Source organism: Arvicola amphibius, chromosome 9, assembly GCF_903992535.2.
Source record: "Arvicola amphibius chromosome 9, mArvAmp1.2, whole genome shotgun sequence".
In the NCBI taxonomy this organism is placed as follows: Eukaryota; Metazoa; Chordata; class Mammalia; order Rodentia; family Cricetidae; genus Arvicola; species Arvicola amphibius.
In genome coordinates this window covers 111934415-111956569 of record NC_052055.2, presented here as the reverse complement: position 1 = coordinate 111956569, position 22155 = coordinate 111934415, and the positions used below count along the sequence as shown (strand labels likewise).

The 22155-nt window shown below is 46.3% G+C and overlaps 1 protein-coding gene and 1 long non-coding RNA gene across 2 annotated transcripts in view; one reads left to right on the top strand and one right to left on the bottom strand.

Annotated features, from left to right (window-relative positions):
- Nucleotides 1-8680: 8680 nt before the first annotated feature.
- On the bottom strand, nt 8681-9877 carry LOC119822372. The gene is made up of 2 exons (XR_005286781.1): nt 9752-9877; nt 8681-8895 (listed from the first exon to the last, which is right to left on the bottom strand). It is a non-coding gene; the product is annotated as an uncharacterized LOC119822372 (long non-coding RNA).
- A 77-nt stretch (nt 9878-9954) lies between these two features.
- Ube2d1 (ubiquitin conjugating enzyme E2 D1) overlaps nt 9955-22155 on the top strand; it is a 32424-nt gene continuing 20223 nt past the window's right edge. The window contains exon 1 of the mRNA XM_038343625.2: nt 9955-10105. Within this exon, the coding sequence (XP_038199553.1) occupies nt 10082-10105 (24 nt within the window). The 5' untranslated portion in view covers nt 9955-10081. The remainder of the gene's footprint in view (nt 10106-22155) is intronic.

The following is a 22155-nucleotide window of genomic DNA, read 5'->3' as shown; positions in this document are numbered from 1 at the left end:
AATAGAGCACCTTCAGACATCGCTAATCACTAGCTCATGACTGTCAGCAGCCAGGAATCCAAGCTCCATTCCAGGATCTCTTGAGTCTAGAATAAAGACATTGGTCAGACTGTGGTTTCACATCAAGACTGTTTGTAGAAGGATTCACCCCACCCTCGTGGCCATCCGCTCCTCACAGCCTGTCGCTTGCTACTGTTCTCTCTTCCTGTTTGGTTTTTTATCCCAAGGTCCTCCTTGGATTTTTACAACATGGACCTCTCCAACAAGAGCTTCAAGAATATAAAAAAAGTGAAAAGTTATATTTATTTTATATGACTCTTGATAATAACTCCATTGTAAATGGAGACTACAGTTTTGTTTTCTGGCTGCCCAGACCCAAATAATCACACAAAAACTATATTAATTACAACACTGTTTGGCCGATGGCTCAGGAATATTTCTATCTATTTCTTACATCTTAAATTACCCCATTTCTATTAACCTGTGTATCGTCACAAGGCTGTGGCTTACCAGTAGTGTTCTGACATCTGTTTCCTTCAGGAGTTACATGGTGTCTCCCTGACTCCACCTTCTTTCCTCTTCTATCTCTGCTTGGATTTTCTGCCTTGCTCTATTCTGCCCTGCCATAGCCCAAAGCAGCTTTTTTTATTAACCAATGGTAATAACACATATTCACAGCATACAGAGGGGAATCCCACATCACCCCAGACTGAAGGGCAGGTGCTACGAGGGTAGCAAACAGGCTCATTCTGGGTATCAGAGTGAAATACAGCTCCCTCCTCCAGTTGCTCTTCCCTGCACTGGCCCTTACTTCCATGGTCTGAATATTTTTATGTCAGTTACCCTGTGAGACCATGCGACCCCTGACAGACGTTCTGACTTTTGAGCCTATGACTTTAGGAAGCTCCCAGGTTTCTGCTTCTGTCAGGCATCTCTCTGGACTGATTTAGGAGAATTTCTTTTTTCTCACTTGAAAGACATAATATAATAGAAAGATCAAAGTAAACCTTCTCTTGCACCCAAGGCGTGGTGTCCCCTTTCTGTCTTCTCATGATGGAGGCAGGATGCAAACTCAAGTTGGCACTAGCAGTTCAGTGCATCGAAAGAAAAGAAGGGGACAGAGCAAGAACCCTGATGTCTTGGCCTGTGCAACGGGAGAACAACAAGTCAAGCCTCTCCAGTGAAGATAACGGAGACAGCTTCGGTCCAGGTGTGATGAACCCTCTGAGAGACAATGACGATGAACTCCTTCAACAGTGTTCTCCCCCTAAACCCCCTTTCTCCCCACAAGCCTCCTTTCCTCCCCACATCTTTCTGCTCTTCCAGAACTCGGTCCCCTCCCACCGTCTTGACTGTTGGGTGACAGGCACCCCACCACAGCAGGCTACTTATTTATTGTTGTACATTGGTATTGCCCAAATAGAGCACCTTCAGATATAGTTAATTACCAGCTCATGATTTTCGGCAGCCAGGAATCCAAGCTCCTTTCCAAGATCTCTTGAGTCTAGAATAAAGACGTCTCTGTCTCAAATGTTTACAGAAGTTTGACCGCTGCTCTCAGGTTCCCCACCCTCTCTTAAGGCAGGAAGAGCCAAGACCTCACTCCTGACAATCCCTGCTTCTCAAGGATTTCACATGAGCCAAAGGAAGGATAGAAGCCACCTTCATCTAAGATGTCTCTGCATGCTGCTCTTTGCCCTATTCCTGGTCCTGTGTCCCTGGAAAGAGGACACCTTTCCCCCGACCCGTCTTGTGCTTGCAGAACCCACTATGCTTCCTTTGTATACAGTATGAGCAGACGGGAACCAAGAGCCATGTGCCTTCGGGGGTTGACTTGGTAGAACCTGCAGGGCTGCCTTGGTAGAGCCTGCAGGGCCAGTTCAAAGCCCTAGTAGATCCACTTCCCACTTCTACAAGAAAATAATGACATTTCAGATGAGATTTCAGAGAAAAAAAGCATCCATCTTTATGAAGGATTTCATGATGCTAACCTCTAAACATCTAAAATTCATATATCATTTGACCTAGAAACTCCACGTCTAAGAATCTGCCCTAAGAATGGATTCATATGTATGTAAGCGATGTAAGCTTAAAATTATTACATGGTATTTTGTAATTGCCAGTGTAAAGAGATGGCCTAGAAGTGAGGGAATGGAGGTCAGATGAAACACAGCATAGAGCGGTCAGAAGCAGTTATTAGGAGGCAGCTCTGTTTATACCAACAGAAAACCTCCGCAGTTAAACAGGCAAAAATATGCATTCTTCAGCTAGAGCTCATGGGACTTTGAACTGACGGCTTAGGAACCTGCATGGGACTGAACTAGGCCCTCTGAATGTGGGAGACAGTTCTGTGGCTTGATTTGTTAGTGGGGTCCCTGGCAGTGGGACCAGGACTTATCCTAGGTGCATGACCTGGCTTTTTGGAGCCCATTCGCTACAGTGGGATACCTTGGTCAGCCTTGATACATCGGGGAGGGGCTTGGTCCTGCCTTAACTTGATATAACAGACTTTGTTGACTCCCCAAGGCAGGCCTTATCTTCTCTGTGGAGTGGATGAGGGGGCAGGATGAGAGACTGGAGATGGAGAGGAAAAAGGGGAGGGAGGGTAAAATGGGGTTAGTATGTAAAATGAAAAAAATTTTTTAAAAAAGTATGTATTCTCTCTGTCTATGGTCCCCAGTCCTGGGAGGAATATACCTGTACATAGGTGCATATATACAATAATTTAAGCGTCACGTGGTTTCAAGAAAAGTCAGTGTCAAGTTTTATTCCTAGACACCATGCTATAAATAGCTGTTATTCCGACTGCAGGAGTGTTACCTCCTCAAATCCAGTCCTAAACCTGAAGCTGCCTGGGAACGACGAGCTCTCCACTCCCTGAGTCTTTCATGGCCAGCAAGCACAAGGAAAGTGGGGTTTGCCTCCTTACAGAGAAGACTGCTGCATCTGTCTGTTTAGCATCAATCGCGGAGCGTTCAGAAGTCTCCAGGAAGGGCTGGGGACATGGATTAGTGGTCGACTGCTAGCTTAGGCTGGATGAGGCCCTGAGTTTGACCCCAGAACTGAGGGGGGATGGTAAACTCACACCTTTCCTCTTAAATTCAGATCTATTCTTTAAAGGCTTTAGGACTCCACAGGAGGTGGAGGCGAAGCCTCCCCGGAGACCTCAGTCAGCTCACAGTACCTTAATCTCACCATCTAAACAAAGGTGTCTTGCTAAATTTGAGTAGGAGAGTGGCCGCCGTCCACGTGACTGGAAAGCCTCCCAGGTGAGATCCAGCACAAAGCTGATCAAGGATTAGCAGGCAAACGTGCTAATTAGAAGAAGTTCCCACTTGCATTACTAAAATCCAGTAAACGAAAACATTCCAGGCTTACACCTCTATGCCTATAAATGCAAAAAAAAAAAAAAAAAAAAAGTAGTGATGACATTTTTCAAATAGATGGATTTTATGTTGTGGCATTTATGCCCACAGAAAGATGTAGAACCCACACGGCACCACAGAGGACACACTGGACTGTTTTACATTGAAACAGTGTCATATTTTGGAAGATCGGAGTGTCTGATCAATCCCTGCCATTTCTTAGTATTGTCTAGTCTTCTTCCGTTCTCTGCAGTGAGCTCCCCACCCACAAGGGGGCACCCACTTGCTCACCTTGGTACATATGCAGGCAGCATTCCACATCATGTAATGGTCACAGCTGAACTCCATTTAGGGCTCTAAACCCGGGAATCGAGACATGTGACCATGTTATAGCTGCTCAGAGACAAAGCCACAAGGATCCTGGCAGTAAATGACAACTCTTCAGAGGTAATCTTACTGGTTCCCTGCCTCCGAAACTGGGTGCTAGGTCCTAGAATTCCTTACCTGAACTCTTTTCCCCTTTCTATGCAACCACCCCCCTCTTCAGAGTGTATTGTTAGAAACGTCTAAAAACGATTCCAAGACTCCTCACGCTCTGAAACACGCCAGTGGCCCGAAACTTTAACACCAGACAAAGGAGGTGATCTTTAGAAGGGGTGAAGACGACAGCAGTGCTCACGCTCATCCCCCTCCACTTCCTACTGAGGCAAGAGGGGCTGCAATTGAGGTACCTCATGAAATGGGATCCTGCGTGGGACAGTTTCACGAGCATAAGGTCATGAAGACTCAGTAAATGTAGCTTGCCAGAGTTCCCGCCTTCTGAAGGGCTGTGGTGTGGGTTCGAGGCTGAAGGAATGCTACATCTGGTGTCCTGAGGGTTGAATGAAAAAATCCCATAAATGGATGAAAATGGGAAAAAAAAAAGAAAAAAGAAAAATCCCTGGTAGCCTGGTTACAGAGGAGGAGCAGTGAGAGAGAAAGGAAGGGAAATGAAGGAGGAAGGATGTTGTGGAGTAAAGATTCAGACAGCAGAAGCCTAGATAGCTGGGGGGGGGAGGGGGTGGAGCGAGATGAGATGGAGAACCACAGCAGGTAAAGGTATCTCCCACCAGGCCTGAAGACCTGAATTCCATCCTCAGAATCACATGACGAAAGGAGGGCTCCCACCCCCAAAACTTGTCCTCTGACCTCCATTCATTCTTCATGGAACTATGTCATGTACACACAGATGCACATACACTTGTGTCTATGAGATAAACAAGTAAAATATTTGAAAGGATGACATCAGGGTATATTATGGAGTATATTTTCCCTGGGGTGGTCTAACCACCAAATCCTTTTGGCAGAGAGAAATGTCCCTTCTTTACCTTTTCATGAAGGCCCTGGCAGGTGCATGGCTCCTAGAGTCTTCCCCTTTCTTAATTGATGCTAAAGTCACCTTTGCATCCATTGCCTATAATTAGCTCCTGCTCAGCTTTGCAGCAGACACAGCCAGCTATGACTCAGGGATCCTGGAAGTGGGTTTGTTTGTTAAAGGGCTGTGTCTTGTAGACTTGTTCAACAACCGTCCTAGCATTAACATGCTTATTACAGCTTACAGCGGAGGTGGAAGTTACAAACATCCCTCTTTCAGTAAACTGCAATATACTGTCCTGTGTGAGACTAAGAATGAGCGACGTCATTCATGGCACCAAAGGCTATTGGACAGTGATAGGCAATGCTTCTGCAGAGGAAAGAGTCTCAGAACGACCCAGTGTGAGAGTCGGGGTTAAAGGCTCTGACAGGAGAATTTATACCATAACCCAACATGACGTCAAAGACGAAAGATATTGCAGCTCTGAAAATTCCTGTGGAGGTCACAAGACTCCTGGGTACTGGAGAAATTGTTAATGGAATTGGAAAAGAAAAGCCTTTAACAGGATTGTGGGCGAAGTCATTGGTTTCCAAACTTTTCCAAACTTGTTTAATTATTAGAAACATGCCAGCACTTGCTCTCTCTCTGTCTCTGTATATATGTATGTGTATGTATACATGCATGTATATGTGGGTTCACATGTATGTGGAAAACAAATGTCAAAGCTCAGCTCCCCTTCCTTAGTCATCAGACACCTTATTCCTTGACAGGGTCGCTCACTGGTCTAGAACTGCTCAGTAGACTAGGCTGACTGGCCAGCAAGCCCCAGGGATCTTCCTCCCCAGAGCTGAGATTACAAGCATGTAACACCACACCCTGCCTTTTTATGTGAGTTCTGGGGGGGAGGGGGTTTGAACTCGGGGCCTTATGCTTGTGAGACAAGCACTTTCCTACAGAGCCCAGAAGCCATTTTCTCTAACAAGCTCCCCTGTGAATCCAAGCTTTGTAACTATGTCTTTTGAACACACATCAGCCCTCCACACTGCAGGGTGAACTAGGTTACCCTCCTCTCACGATCAGACAAGGGATGCTATCAAGCCAGTGTCTCCAGCCTTCCAGTGACAGAAGAGAGCAAGACGGCTGGACCTCAAGCCTGTCCACCCTTACCACCCAGTCCCAGTTTCCAGGCTTCCCATTTGGGGTTTGTCAAAAAAAAAAAAAAAAAAAAAAAAACTCCCCCACCTCCCGCCTCAGTGTGGACTGTCAGGAGCCTGTCCACAGGGCACCGTGCCTAAGGGGGGGGGGGGGTGAGGCATCAGGCTGTTTGAGAAGGGCCACTTAAAACTCATCCCTCTTTCCTTCTCCATTCTCCTCCTCACCCTTCCCTTCTTTTCCTCTCTTTGTTCATTTTTTAAGAGAAGGATATAACGTAGGCTGGTCTCACTATGTAGCCAAGGCTGGCCTTGAACTTCAAGATCATAGGCACATACCACTACACCTGGCTCATGATGATTTTCTTATGATGAATTACAGTTAGGATCACAGGTAGGTTTTCCTTCCCAGACTTAATCAATTAAAGAAAAACAAAAACAAACAAACAAAAAAAGACAACCAAAAAAAATTTAAACATCAGTTTGTTGGCTATTCAGGGCACAAGACTGTTTATTTGGTTGGTTTTTTTTTTTTGTTTGTTTGTTTGTTTTTAGTTAGTTTTTTTAACATCAGAAAGAAAAGAAATGTCAGGTGGTGGGGGCGTACAACACTTGGGAGGCAGAGGCAGCTGGATCTTTGCAAGTTCAAGACCAGCTGGGTCTATAGAGTGAGTTCCAGAACAGCCAGGGCTGTTGCATAGAGAAACCCTGTCTCAAATAAATAAATAGATAGATAGATAGATAGATAGATAGATAGATAGATAGATAGATAAATGTGAAAAGAAAAGATCACGAACAGAAGCAGTCTTGAGAGAAATGTAAGGCGCACTGGGCAGAAGCACTCTGGACAGAGGCTTGTTGCTCTTGAGAAGAGTCCAGCCAGCTCCGCCTCCATTGAGGCTCTCTGCTGATTTCCAATCGGGCTGCAGTCAACACTGGCCCTATAAAGACGGCAGAGGGCCCCTACCCGAGGATGTTTCCATAGTCTTCTGGCCTGCAGCTGACAGTGCAGGGATTCACTAGCCAACGCCCCAGACAGCTGTTGGCAGCACATGGGCGATGAATGATGATCGTATGTATGGGAGCCAAACACCTGTTACCAGCCATTCTCAGCTTTCCTGCTAAAGCCCTGCCTCCTGGGATTCTGGTTTTACCACTGTGGGACGTCTAAACCACAAGCAGGAAAAGGCTGTGTTGTATATGAAGGCCTGAATGGCCTAGAAACTAAGAACTGTCCCAGAACAAATGAGAACCCTTGTCAATCCAAAGAGAGCACCCATGGGTGGAGACAACTTTTGGGTAGCCTGCTCCAAGCAAGGATGACTGCTGTGTAGCTCAGCCTCTGAGAGGAGGCACAGAGGGGTTCTGCATTTGCAAAGACAGACAGACACTTCTCCATCGAGACCAGATAGAGGAGATGCAAAATTCACAATGACGAATCAGGTATAGCCTCTGTTTCAGAGAGGGCCCAGTTAGTGGCAGCCCTGGCAGCTCAGCCTCCCTCTGCTGGTCTTCCCTGGCCATAGCTATACATCCTGACCTTCAGACACACATCCTGTTGACTATAGTCTTTTGGACATCTGACTTTGTCACCAGGCCATTTCCTCCAAGGCCCTTGAAAACCTTCCACATGCCACTGACTCCATCAGGTGGGTATATCTTGGTGGGCACACCCTGCCTGGTTCCAGAGAGCTCGTCACTCACATCTTTCACTTGGTGATCTTCTTTGAAGGGTTCTATAAATGGCTCAATCACCTTCATTCAATTTCTGGACCATTACATTACTCCAGCAAGATCCTGCATCCAGGGCTGAGAAGATGGATCAAGCTAACAAGCATGAGTCTGAGTTAGGAACCCTAGCACTGGGGAGGGAGAGACAGGCTGCTCCTTGAATGTATTGGCCATCTAGCCTAGTTAAATGAGCCAGTTCCAGCAAAAAGTGGGAAACCTTGCATCAAAAACAAGTTGCAGAATGACTAGAAAAGACACCCAAGTTTAACCTCTGGCTTCCACACACCTGCACATATACCTGTGCACATACATGTGTGCACATGCATGCACACACATGTACACACAAAAAGATCGAGCATCCCCTCTGTTCTGGGACTGTTTGATTCAGACTCCAGGGACCTGAGGCTGGGTGAACCTGCAGAGCTGACCTACTGGGGGCTCTCTGTCCTGAGGCTAGTCCCAACCCTGCAAGTGCACGTGCCTCCCCTACCCCAACTCCTTGTGCTCTCAGCTTCAACTGGGTTTTCTCAAAAGTGATCACAGATTTTTCAGCTCACAGTCAGGGCTCTTTTTTTACAGATTTTGGTTAAGGTGAGGGTTGTGGGCTCCTAGCTCCTTTCTTACTTAGATGAAAACATAAAGCAACAGACTTGTAGAATGCTTCAGATAGGGTTGACTCTGGGAAGAATCTAGGAAAAAGAGTGATTGTCATGATACCTAAAGATTCAAGTTGGAGTGTGCTTAGAACATCCTTTCTTTGTATCAGTTTTACTGAGATAGAGCTATGCTTCCTGAAGCTCAAGTGTACAGTTCAGCGATTTTAAGCATAGAGTTCCGAAACAATAGCAATAATCTAATTTTAGAACAATTTCATTATCTCCAGACAAGTCCCATGCCCAATCCCTTCTAAGCATGTCCACCCCTCCTCCCAGAACCTTGGCAACCTTTAATGTACTTGACAACCCATTTGGACACTTCATATACACAGGCTCACACAGCATGTAATTTTTCTGTGACTGGACTTCTCACGGGCACATGGGAACATTTCTTTCATGTTAGTGCAGAATAATATTCTCCACTACAGCAGACCATTATTTTTATTGGACAGTGAAGTGTATTTTTGTTTATACATTTTCATTATGAAAAAAAATGCACTCAGTGGGCAAGTTTTTGCCTGGTTGGCCATCTTCATCACTCTTCGTAACTTTGTGTTTAGAGGAAATTCCACCATCTCACATTCTCAGCAGTGATGTGTGAGGGAGACAGTCTCTCTGCCCTTGCCAGTACTCGCTGCCTAAAAAAGAAAAGCACTCATCAATGACAGCAGGTGAGCAATAGTTGGAAAGGAGTGTGGTGATAAATTGTGATGGGATTTTGCACAAAGCTGGGGCTTTGAGTGTCTACATCTTTAAGCACAAAGGTGATTCCATTAGTGAGTCTATGCACGATCTATAGGACCTCCTAGAAGAGAGAAAACTTGACGTCTGTGTCCTGTACCCTCGGTGACTTTGAGACCAAAGTTTCCTAACTACAGCGATGCTGGAGGGGAGTGTGCTTCTGTTTTCTGTGGGGTTGGTTAGTACCAACCACTGAGTCATTCTTGCAGGTTTGTCTGAGTTGCCGGGCAGCAAGTTACCTGGAAATGACGCTTCGCCATGAGGGTAGCAGGCGATCATGGCCTTACTTCCGACATGACATCAGAAAGCCATCAGCATGGGTATGCAACACTGAAGGCAATAGGGGTCCGAGACCAGACCGAACATCCCTGACTCCACTTTCAAGGATGCTCCGAAGGAGCACAAAGGTAGTGTTCCAGTTCCAGAGCACAGGGATGCTGCTCGGGCTTCCAGCTAGCCTCTGGACCTGAGTTCGGATACTAGAGACCATGTAAGGGTTGGGTGTGTTGAAAGCTGTCTGCAATCCTATTGCTGCAAGGTTGAGACAAGGAAAAAAGAGAAGACCTGTGTTCATTGGGAGACCCTGTCTCAAAAAAAACAAGGTGGAGCGCTGTTGAAGAAGATCCCTCTTGCCTCCAGGGGCAAGTGGAGTCGAGATAGAGAAATCTGCAAAGGAAGTTAAGAACCGCTACAGGGTCTGTGCGAGGTGGAGCGACCCGTCGACCTCAGAAGCTCCAGAGAGCAACAGCTCACCTGCTGTACCGTTTTGCAGATTTGGGACCTTGTTCTGCAGAGCAGCTGCAAGGAGAAGCAGCCTGGCCTCAGCTGTCACCCACGGGTGACCCGACGACGTCCGCACGAGCGGCCGAAGAGGCCAAGCCTGGAACTACACTTCCCAGTGTGCCAGGCGGGCGGGGCGCGGCGGGGAGGGCGCAGGCTCCTTCCCAGCAGCGAAGGCGGAAACAAAAGAGCCCGGCGCCGCCGCCCGCACACTCGCGCACCGCGCTCGGGCGCACACGGAGCAGCCCCGAGAGGCGGCAGCCCGGGACACGCGGACCAGCCGCAGCCCCCGCCGCCTGCCCCATGGCGCTGAAGCGGATTCAGAAAGTGAGTGGCGACCAGGGACGACCTGGGCGCCCCCGAGGGGTCTCTAGGAGTCCCGGGCGCACGGCGTGGGAGGGGCGTGGGCATTAGGGAGGCCGGGGTGCCGATCGACCCGGCACAGGTGAGGTGTGCACCCGCAGGGTCCGGGTGGCTGAAACGCGGGGTGCCCCGATCTCGCCGTGCCCTCTCCCGGCTGAACCGGTAGCCCTGGTTGCGGGTGCCCGTGTGGTGGCCAGATTGTCCCGGGGTGTGTGCATCCCCGCTGGGCCGGTGCTTGCCCTGCCTTGGGCGGCCTGCGTCCCCTATCGTGCCGTGCGTCCTCACAGTGTTCCCGGAGCTCTCCTTCTCCTGCTCGCACCCCGGGCTCCCCTGGCGGACAGGGAAGGTGTGGTGAGCCTAGGGCCTTTATTCTCAGAGCGTGGGGCTGGGTCTTTCTGGGCTCTGCAGTTGGCTGGTGCTCAGTGGGAGGAAAGGGCTGGGAAACCGGGATTGGGGACGAGGAGCCAACAGAAAGCTCTTGCCCTTGCTATTTTGGTGGCTCTGCATGCAGCTGCCACTTCAGGTCACATAGCTGTACTGTGAACATAGTTGCTGATACACAGCAAGATGACCTCCTGGCTGTGATTCATGGAGAGGCAAGCCAAGCCGGTTGTTGTTTTTCTTTTTTTCTTTCTTTCTTTTTTACACCCGCACGATAAACTGTAGAGTTGAAGACACAGCAGTGAGGACCACAAATTAAATCGTTTGGATGCTTTGATGCATGAGCAGAGAATGAGGAAGAAGTACGAATGGTCAAGCAACACACACGCTCCCTCCCAACCCTGCTCTCTTTGTATTCTTTACCGCACCCATTTCTCCCGTTGGCCAGTCCCCTTCCTCAAGTCTTAACATTTAGAGCAGTAGTCCTTGCCGGCAACACAGTGTATTGGGAGCGCTTTGGAAACAACTACGCCGACAGTGGATAATGTCTTTGGTAATTGATTTCACAAGAAATGGATGGCTCCCCGAACATTTTATCAACCTTTCCAGCTACACCTCACTACAAATGTTGTGAGTTTAGAGCTGTAGTAGACAGGCAGGCATCTTTCGGTACAGAGGACAGCAACTTTTACATCCAACCAGATTTGGGGTTCTTTTTGGATCCAAACATTAGCTGTGTAGATCGTTGCTATTCTTTGTGCCATTGAAGGTCAACTCACTATAAAATGGAAAATCAGCATTTATTAAGTAATGACGTTTTTCTCTTTTGAAGGTAGCACGATGGCGGTTTATTTTTAACCATATAAACAAACAGACCTAAGTTTGAAGCTGCAGTCCTCACCGTGCTGACTTCTGAACGTTTCCTGTAATGTTGGTTCCCATTTGGATCAGTCAGCACACATTTTTCCAGGGAAGTTTCCGGACTCTGCTTCCTTTCACAGTGGTGAGGCGCTTCCATGTGGCTTCACACACAGTAGCTCTTAGATACCGTAGGATTTATCTATAGAATAAATAATAATAATAATAATAATAATAATAATAAAGAACGTTCGTTCAGAAAAACGAAGCATTAGTGTAAGTGCAGGCTTGACAAGTCCTGTCAGTCATGCCAAACCCATGTATTTGACTTACGTTAGCATGGCAAATGCCCACATCTCTTCTCTTTATTTAGTATTTATTGTTATAGAATATGAACAAGGTTGTCCATTACACAGATAACACGTCAGTACAGCTGATGTCAAGTCTATGACAAGCTGATATTTTGGAGACGCCATTGAAGGTCACATGATACTATCCTTCAGTATCAGACTTTGGCTTCCCTTCTTGTCACAGGACATTGACTGCCCCGAATCATATCAGCCATGCCTGCCAGCCAGCCCTTCAAAACCAGTTGATTCTCCCATCTTCCCCCTTCCTAACCTGTTGTCTTGCTGAGAACCAAGTCCACGCTGAGCAGGCTGCCTCATGATCAGCTACAATACTCCCATGCTCACATATATATACATATATACGTATATATATGTATATACACATATATATACGTGTATATGTATATATATGTACACACACACACATATATATTATCTGTAGTTTATTCCTACAGATGGAGTTCAAGGCTAACCTTTGGGCTTTAAAAAAGAAAGAAAGAAAGGATTTGTGTGTTTGTGAGTACATGCCACTTGTGTACGGGTGCCCACAGAGGCCAGATGAAGGCATTCCATCCCCTGATGCTAGAGCTACAGACAAGGTTGTGTGTGATGTGGGTGCTGGGAATTGAACTTGGGTCCTCTGGAACAGTAATAAGTGTTCTTAAGTGCTGAGCCATTTCTCCAACCCCTGGCCTTCTTTTTTGAGTATATTTTAAAGTGATTGGATAACTTTAACCCCGGCCCACTGGGTTGTACTGTTTCTTTACCTAATGTATCAGGCCTTGAAGCTCAGAAAGCCAGGTTTGCAGCGGCGTAAACCGAGAGTATGGCAAGGAGACAACCTCTAGAGCAGGGAGCAGAGTCGCTGTAGATGCTACTGCTGCCAGTGTAATGCTGGATCTCGAGGTCGAGTTGGGGGTTAGCATGGACAGGTCAAAAGCCCCGATGTTCTAGTTTCTTCTTTATCCAAAGGGGGGGACCTGAGGCTGGAGTCGAGACAAGTTTTTCCCCAGGGTTCATCTCTTGAGAAGTGATTTGGCACGTTTGAGAATAACGCTCACGGCTTCTCATTTCTCCACCTGTGAAAAGAACAAGGATGTTGGATTAGAACTGTGTCTTTATACAACACATGTGGACATCGGCGCTTCAAATATATCTCTGTGCCAGCGTAGACTCAATGATTTAATGCTCTAATTTAGTCGCTCTGTGCCAGTCTTGCATTTCAGCTCATAAATTTGCACACCCGTGGCCTATTTTTAGACAGAGAGAAAGATGTTATTACAGTCACCTAAATCACTGAAGGAATAAAGTTTGAACAAAATCCGAGGAGAGAAGCCTGGAGCAGATTTGAAAAGAAGAGAGCAGCTTTTAGGTTGGGTGTTATTTTTAGTTGTTTTCTAGGTGTTTCTTCTGTGAACACCGCTTTTCAGTCTTTAGTACACTTTGCTTTGAAACATCACTTTTTAAGCTGTCACTGTTCTAATATAATGCTGCATGCTTTGAAACCTAGGGGAGGAAGGAGCCCTAACGCAGCCGTCATCAACACCTTTGTCTTGTTTCTTTTGTGCTGATTTTACATAAGGAAATTTAGGTAGTAATCACACTGGAGGGTATGTGCTAGATCTCAGCCTTTTTTTGTCTGTATTCTGGAAAGTGAAACAAAAGGCTTTTCGTTCCTAAATATCGTAACACAGATAATTATTCTTTTCTGTATAGTGTTCTGTCCCCAAATGAAACATTTGGGGCTGGGAGTGTGGCACAGTGCTAAAAACGCACACATCGACTGCTCTCAAAGCCCAAGGTTCAACTGCCAGCACCGCAAGAAGAAATAGGTTGCCTTTGGTTCCAAGCATTGAGCATTGGGCTTTTTAATAATTAATCTAAATTGTGTGCATGAACATAAATTTAATTGCAGCTTTGTAAATGTTTTGAGCTGCTGAAACTTTGATTTGTATGATTCTAAATCACAGTGTTTGTGTGCTGGTTTAGTAAACATGGTATCTTACGCAGCTTGACCCTGTGTGTCTGGGTCATCATCCAGAGAAAGAGGATCTAGCTTTTGTTCCTGGCTCTGTGGTTTTACTGACTTCTGTTTTCTTATCCACACGATGTTCCCAAGGATGACAACCACCACCACTATGGGTGGAGCTTGCTCTGCTTAACTCCATGCCAAGAGTGTATGTAACCTACACGAGTAGTTTGAGTCGTTCATGAGGCCCTGGAGCGAGAAGCAATCTAATTCTCACTTTGTAAGTGAAGAAACAAAGGCAGAGTTGCTAACCAGAATGGCACAGCTAGCACAGGGTACACAGGATGGCACAGCTAGTACAGGGTACGCAGGATGGCACAGGGTACACAGGATGGCACAGCTAAAGTAGGGTATGTAGGATGGCACAGGGTATGCAGGATGGCACAGCTAGCACAGGATACACAGGATGGCACAGGGTACACAGGATGGCACAGCTAGTGCAAGGTACACAAGATGGCACAGCTAGTACAGGGTACGCAGGATGGCACAGCTAGAGCAGGGTACGTAGGATGGCACAGGGTACGCAGGATGGCATAGCTAGCACAGGATACATAGGATGGCATAGCTAGCACAGGATACACAGGATGGCACAGGGTACACAGGATGGCATATTTAGCACAGGGTCCGCAGGATGGCATAGCTAGCACAGGGTCCGCAGGATGGCATAGCTAGCACAGGGTACACAGGATGGCACAGGGTACGCAGGATGGCATAGCTAGTGCAGGGTATGCAGGATGGCACGAGGTACGCAGGATGGCACAGAGTACTCAGGATGGCACGGGGTACGGAGAATGGCACGGGGTATGCAGGATGGCACGGGGTACGCAGGATGGCACAGCCAGCATATGGGAATGGTTAGGAGTCCCAGCTGGATAGCCCCTCCAGCGGTGGTTTCGGTTCAGGCTTCTTCCATCCTGTGGACCTCTATGTTGTTTTTCTAAACTAAAAATCAAGGATCTGCAGCTTTAACTCATAGGTAAAGTGCTTCCTTAACATGCATCCATCCTTGGCACGGTGGCTCACTCCTGTTAGCCCAGCACTTAGCAGGTAGAGACAGGAAGGATCAGTTCAAGGTCATCCACAGTTACCTACTGAGTTTGAGTCCACCCTGGGCTATCCGAGACCCTATCTCAAAAACAAACACAGAAGAGGAAAGATGTGGAGTCAGACGGGTTTATAGAGACTGGTGCTTAGCCATATGACATTCAACCCTGCAATTAGGCCTCTGCATAGCTAATCGTCACCACGGCTCAGCTGTGAGCCATGCTCAGTCACCCTTCTCAGAGATGACCCTCGTCACTAAACACTGGAGAGTAACAGCTTCATTCATCTCCCCGTGCCCCTGGAAGTGTTGACTCCTCCAGAAGGGTTTAGGAAAACAGTTGCTCGTAGTTCTCTGAATATTCTGTCGGTATCATTTCATTGTGGAATTTTCATGACATAATTGTAAGTTGGCCCAATTGTTTAAGTGCCTGTCCTGGCTCCCAAGTAGTAAACTATTCACACACGATGATAAAGAGTAAATGCCAGACTGCAGGAGGAGGAAAATTAGCCTAAGATAAAACATGAGAAGCCCAGTATCTCTATCATTTGTGGATGAGCAGTTTGCCTCAAGGAGAGAGGAAGCAGTATTCTTTCTCAAGGAAGCCACAGTGGGGATTTTCCTACCCTTAAGCCTCTGTGATTAAACTCAAGTCTTCTGCTCCTGTGTCTGTACTTGTCTTTCTGTAACGTAACAAAGGTACAAGAAGATGAGATAATTTATTATAGCTTAAAAGTTCAGGGAAATAAACAGCATCGACCCAGGTGAGACTGTTGATGCCTGCTTAGGGGAGCCAGACACATGGAAACCGAAGGATGTAGATTGCCTCCAGGAAGCCAGCAGCATCCCTGCCCCTTCGGCTGCCTGAAACAGATGCAGAAACATTTGGGCCTGTGTTTTCATTCAAATCAAAAGTGATATAACAAAGTTGCCTACCAATGTGTTGGTCCTAACCCCGCCCACCTTTTAAATACTGGAAGACATGGTATTTCATTGAAAATGGGAATTCGGTGACTTGTCCCTTCTCTCACCCATTAAAGTCCTGCACAGTAGACCCTGTTTTGTAATGTGAGACTTGGGGAGGCTCTCAGACCACCCATCAAAGAACATCACGTGTGGCAGTGCAAACGGCGCTTTAGACTGCCTTGGCCTACATGAGCCCCGAGAAGCTGAGATCATGAACGTTTGGTTTGCTTCTCATTCAGCGACACACAGCAACAAGGGCCTTCCACGTGCAGGAGCTCTCCTTGGGGTGGAGAGGAAGCAGCGTGGATCTAGAAGCACCAAGTTCCACTGTCTTGCCTCTTCCTGGGTACTCTGCCAATCGTTCTCTCTTCCGGTTCTGTGTACGTTGCTTATCTTAAGGACACCATGTTGCTTATTCAGAAGCAATAACAACAGTAGAAGAATAGGCAATAAGAAGATGTATCTGGGCCGGGCCTCATCCTTCACTTTAAACTTGCTGAGATAACCCGTGTGCACCCATGCCCTTAGGGTGGCTGCTTCCCCCTGGTGCCCATGTTTGGGAATACTATAGCTGGGTGGTGCAGGGAACTATGTGTGTGTGAGTACCAAATCATGATGTAGAATCTATTCCTCAATGTACATGGCTGAAAGGAAAGATGTAAAAATTACTTATTAATGAGACCCAAAGGCAATTCTCCCAGAAAGCCCTAGTCTTGGGTGTTCTCTCTCTTATCACCTGGGTTTAAGTCTGCATTGATATCTTTACTTAATAAATTCCAACTCTACTTCATAATAAATAAATAGATAAATAGATAATAAATAAATAAATGCCCACCAGTCATTCATACACAAGATAAAATGTTCTGCCCTTGGATGCATTTCCAGCTAACACAGAGTGTCAACTCTCATTATTTTCTGCCTCAAGTAGCAACAGAGTAGACAGGTTGTGGGGTCCAGCCACAGTGTCCCAGAGAGGCACCTTGATTAGTTTTAGTTTTGATGTTTTGAGACAAAATCTCTATAGCTGGCCTTAAACCCATGTTTCTTCTGCCTCAGCCTCCTGAGTGTTGGGATCATAGATGTGCAACACCATGCCCAGTTTAATTCGGATTGTTTCCAAACACAAACAGTTATTAAGTTTTTTGGATCAGTGGGGAGGAGTGGGAATAATTAAGACACGATTCACTTGGCTTTATCAGGAGGGAGTTTCAAGTGATCCATCATGAAATCCTGAGTTCACATCCTGAAAGTTCACCCATGTTTATTCTCCAAACAGCTTTTATACCAAAACGTAAACTGAGGGGGTAGCGGGACATACACAGGTCACGTCCGCAACTCTGGCTGCTCTGTATGCCTGCTCTGTCACATAGACTGAATTAACACCTCTTTCCCAAGTGACCTCCCAAAATTACAAAGAAGGAACAGAGTGATATTAGCTTATGCTGACCCTTTGTTTAAGATGGCGTCAGTGTATCTCTGAAAGGCTAGGTGACCACCTTCTGTGTGGCAGGTGCAAACTGTGACCCGAAAGTCTGGCTGCCATACCATGTAGAAATATGGGCCTGTATAATATGGCCCTGCAATTAAGTGCCTATTCTTTGCTGATTATTAAGAAGAGAACTCTAGGGCTGGAGAGAAAGATGACGCAATGTGTTTGGTCTTATTCCAGAGGACCAGAATTTGGTTCCCAGCACCCACACCCTGTCATGAGACAGAACTGCCTGCAGTTCCAGCTCTAGGGGACTCGTGCCTTCTTATCATCTCTGCAGGCAGCTACACATGGAGAGACATAATAAAAATAAATATTTTTTTAAAAAAAGTATAGAGCTCTGAAAAGCACTGTTTAGTAACAAGTGCTTGGTAGGTATGTTCATGTTTTATGTACATTTTAAAAATGAGTTTTCTATCGTTTTCTTTTTTTTCCCTGAAACACCATCTTCCTTGGTTACTGTGAACTAAGTGGTGGGCTTTGATAGTGTAGGACTCAAAAGGCAGAGGAGGCTGGAGAGATGGCTGACTGATTACAAGCACTGGATGCTCTTCCTGAGGACACTGGTTTGATCCCCATACCTACATAATGGCACACAACTGTCAAGGACTCCAGTTCCAGGGACTCTGATACCCTCTTCTGACCTCCACAGGTTCAAGGCATGTTGTCATGTGGTCAGGCAAAACACCCATACATACAAAATAATAAAAATCGTTTACAGATCAACCTATAAAATAAATAAGACTAAGCAGGGAAAAGGTAATAGCAAGCATGTTCCTCATGTCTAGATTCTGCTGTGTGGTTTGTGAGGTTGTACACAGTCATTTCCTGCCATGTTTTTCTTGGTTCTGGAAGTGCTCTGAACACAAATGCTCCTGAAAGCCTACGAGGTAGTGTCATTTCAAACCTTTTGTGATAGACAGAGCTCGAGAACAGGGGCATCGTGGAGATGAGTACACTCTGGGTACCACAGTCCCAAGGTGAGTGGATCAAGTGCTAGAGTGGAGGTCAGACAGTCTACTTTGTTCTAGCTTTATCTTCTGACCTTGGCTAAGAGAACTTGTCCTTATTTTCACCATCTAGAAACCTCGTGCGTGGACGCGATCATTTCACTGGCCTCTCTGTGGATCTGTGTGCTGTGTATGCTACCCATATGTGTGTTTGTGCATGTGCATGCATGTTATCATTCTCTAATTCTTTCCTCCACTATGGTAGGGGGTTGAAACCAAATGTCATGTAAAGCCCTCTGCCAGGAAGCAATATCTAGAGCCTCCCCCTTTATAATTTGAAGCAAACTTAACTGTCATTTGTGGGTTTTTGTTGTTCAGCAAACGTCTCAATTTGTCACCAAGGTAAAAACTGAGTTGTGTGTCCTGCAGCTATAAGAGAGAAATTCTGTTGACTCTGGGCTATCTGGACTTTTCAAGGTTGGTATCATATTGTGTACTGTAACATTTATAAGTCTTCTGATTACAAATCTCTTATTTGTGATGCAAATGAGATGTGTTTCTGTGACAAGCTAAGAACGTAATGTGCTTTCCTGATTCTCTTTGGCTTCCATCTCTTTGACAGGTGTCTTTTTGTCCTTTAAGGGTTGTTTCTTCCAGGTATTTAGAGCGTTGCCTTACATAGTTGCCTCATCTGTAGAGTTTTAGGGATCCTGAGTCATGCACCTTCTGATACACAGTATTACTAAATGAATAAGGAGATCCACAGGAAAGTAGATACAGCTAGTCATAAGGGCAAGACAGAAGCTGTAACTATAAATAGAGAGACGTAGGGAAATACCACAAGGAAAGAACAATGTATTTATGCAGGAAGGAAGCCAGAGGAGGGTAGGGCAAATTCGTTTGGAGGAAATCAGGAGCTCTTCATTGGGAAAGATGGACTTAGATCTGGAGGAACGTGAAACGATTTGGAAGACACAAGGAAGCCCTGTTTGTACAGAAAGCTATAGAACCGAAGGCACTAGAAACCTCATGACTAATTGGAGCAGACCAGCATGCCTTTGGGAAGCATTGGTGGGGTACAGCGTGGGAGGACCTGGAAGGGCCATGTTGAGAATTGTATCCTCAATATGGAGTCTGCCTGGTGAAGCCATGAAACATTTACATCTCCTAATCTGGGACTGACTATGCATACTTGCCCTCAAAGGATACAGTGTCATTCCGTGTGTGTGTGTGTGTGTGTGTGTGTGTGTGATTCTGATGAATGTTCTGAACAAAGATGGGCAATGGAGTAAGGACCACTGAGGGTGAGAGAAAACCTCTGAAGATAAAATAAGGTGGGTACATGCCAGGCATAGTGGCACACACCTTTAATCCCAGCACTTAGGAGGCAGAGGCAGGCGGATCTCTGTGACTTTGAGGCCAGCCTGGTCTACAGAGCAAGCTCCAGGACGGCCATGGTTACACAAAGAAACCTTGTCTCGAAAATAAATATCAAAGGCAAAAACAAAACAAAAAAAAAAAATCTGTGAGGTTGGTGAAATGAATGGGAAGGGGAGAGGGAGAGAAAAGAGGGGTATTGAGAATATGAATATGTGTGTGAGTTGAGAGGGGAAGTGATTAAGAATCTTCCTAAGAGGAAGCCATGTTGAAGCCACGCTGAACAATACAGGCAAGATAATATTTTGAAAAATTGAAAGTCATTTTGAATAATGCAGTCTATCTGTCTCTCTCCCTCTCTTTCCTTTTCTCTCTTTTTCTTTCCTTCTTTCTTTTTCTCCCTTTCTCTTTTTCTCTCCTTCTTTTATCTCTCTCTCTCTCTCTCTTTCCTTCTTTCTTTCCTGACTGTGCCTAGCTATGTAGTCTAGTTTTGCCTTGGCTAGGTTGCCTGACTTTGAACTCATGACTCTCAGTGTCCTGAGGTCGGAGAACCATCATCCTAGCTGTAAACCTTACGTTGAATGGGAACTACTGCAGAGGCTTGACATGGCGGCCCTGTGAACATGTTGCTATCAGGTGTGTGTTAGGTGGAAAAACCCAAACAGCTGTCTGTGTTTAAGTGCTATCAACGAGGGTCCAAGCCAGGGTGATGGCAGGGAGGGGACATTGAAATGAGAAGGTAGGACAACTGCTGGTTCTTCTGGAGATGCTCTGATCCACTCTTCCCTGCCTTCCTTGCTTGGCCCCTCATGTTAAATCTTAGAGATTATCTGGCTATGAGTCTCTTCAATTCCCCCCTCCTCATCCAGCGTGCTCCTGGATGCTTTAGTGGGGTCTTTCCGACTCCTCATCCTGATAGGTCTCTGCTGCTGTGACTACATCAGACACTTTCACCCTGTGGACCTCCACTGGGTTGTGTGAAGTTGCCTGTTGGACCCCTTCTGGGGAGGGATGTGGACCGAGGAGACTCAGAACTCTGGTGTCCTTATTAATGAGAGGTCATTGGAAGCTAAGGTGGTCAGGATGGGACGGAGTCAGATACCCAGAGCTAGAATCCAGGTCACTGGCATGGGTAACTACTGCCTTTTAACTTTAAGACTTGCTCAAGAAGGTCCATATATCTCATGGATTTGTTTAAAGTGTGTTTTACTTATGTGATTCCTCTGGGGGAATACACACACACACACACACACACACACACACAAGTGTATGTTTATAGGAGTAACTGAGGAATAAGGCTGGGGACATGACTCAGTGGCTAAAGCACTTGCCACCCAAATGTGAGGACCCCTGAGTTCTAGTTCCCCAAAGCCACGTAAAGCTACGGTAGCATGCATGTGAAATCCTGTAATCCTAGCACTCCTGTGCTGAGTTGGGTTAGGAGACCGGAGAATCCCTGCAAGCTTGCAAGTCAGCTAGCATGGTGTGCACAGAGACCCTGCTTCAAACAAGGTGGAAGGTGAGGGCCAACCTGAGGTTACATTCTATCCTCTGCATGCCCTACCCCTATGGTACACACAGACATGGTACACATATTCACCACACATGAATATATACACACACTTGAGTACATACACACACACACACACACACACACTCAATTTTTAAAAAGTTAAAATGAAATAAAAGGACTGTTGGAAATTAGACACAAGATAGCACCTGGGGAATACAGCCATTGTGGCTGCTTAGAAGTCTGGGAAAGTGGGTGCCGAGATGACATGTGGGTGAAAATGCTCCCAATCCTTACCTTTAAATTTTATTCTAAACTGGACTCTGGTTCTGATGTACAGCAGTGGGACAAAGGCACCAGGGTCATTGCTGTCTTCACTCCCCTACTCCTGTACCATGGAATTTGTTTATATTTGTTGACCGAGGTTTCTGTCCCACCCAATCCCACAGCCGTTCAGCCCCAAAGAAACACACAGAGGTCTACATTAATTATAAACTGGTTGGCCTTTTAGCTCAGGCTTCTTATTAACTCTTACATCTTAAATTAGCCCATAATTCTTGTCTGTGTTAGCCATGTGGCTTGGTACTGGTACCTTTAATCAACGAGGCATTCTCACCTTGCTTCCTCCGTGTCTGGATGACAGCTGCCAACTGATCCTTTCCTCTTCCCAGAATTCTCCTGTTCTTGTCACCCTGCCTTTACTTCCTGCCTGGCTACTGACCAATCAATGTTTTATTAAAACAATACAAGATCATTGGCCCACAGCATATCTTACCTCTTCAGAAAGCTGCCTTGGGCTGGGACAATGACTTAGTGAGTGAAGTGCCTGCTATTTTTAAGTGGGGACTTGAGTGCCCATATGAGAACCTGCTTGTAATCCCAGTTTTGGGGGAGGGGGCAGGCAGATTCACCGGGTTCACCAGACAGCTTGCCTGATCTACTTTGCAAGTTCCAGGCCTGTGAGAGACTATGATTTAGAAAAACAGCAGGGCCTCTGAGATGGCTTAGTGGGTAAAAGCACTTGCTATGTAAGTCTGACAGCCTAGGCTTGATCCCTGGAAC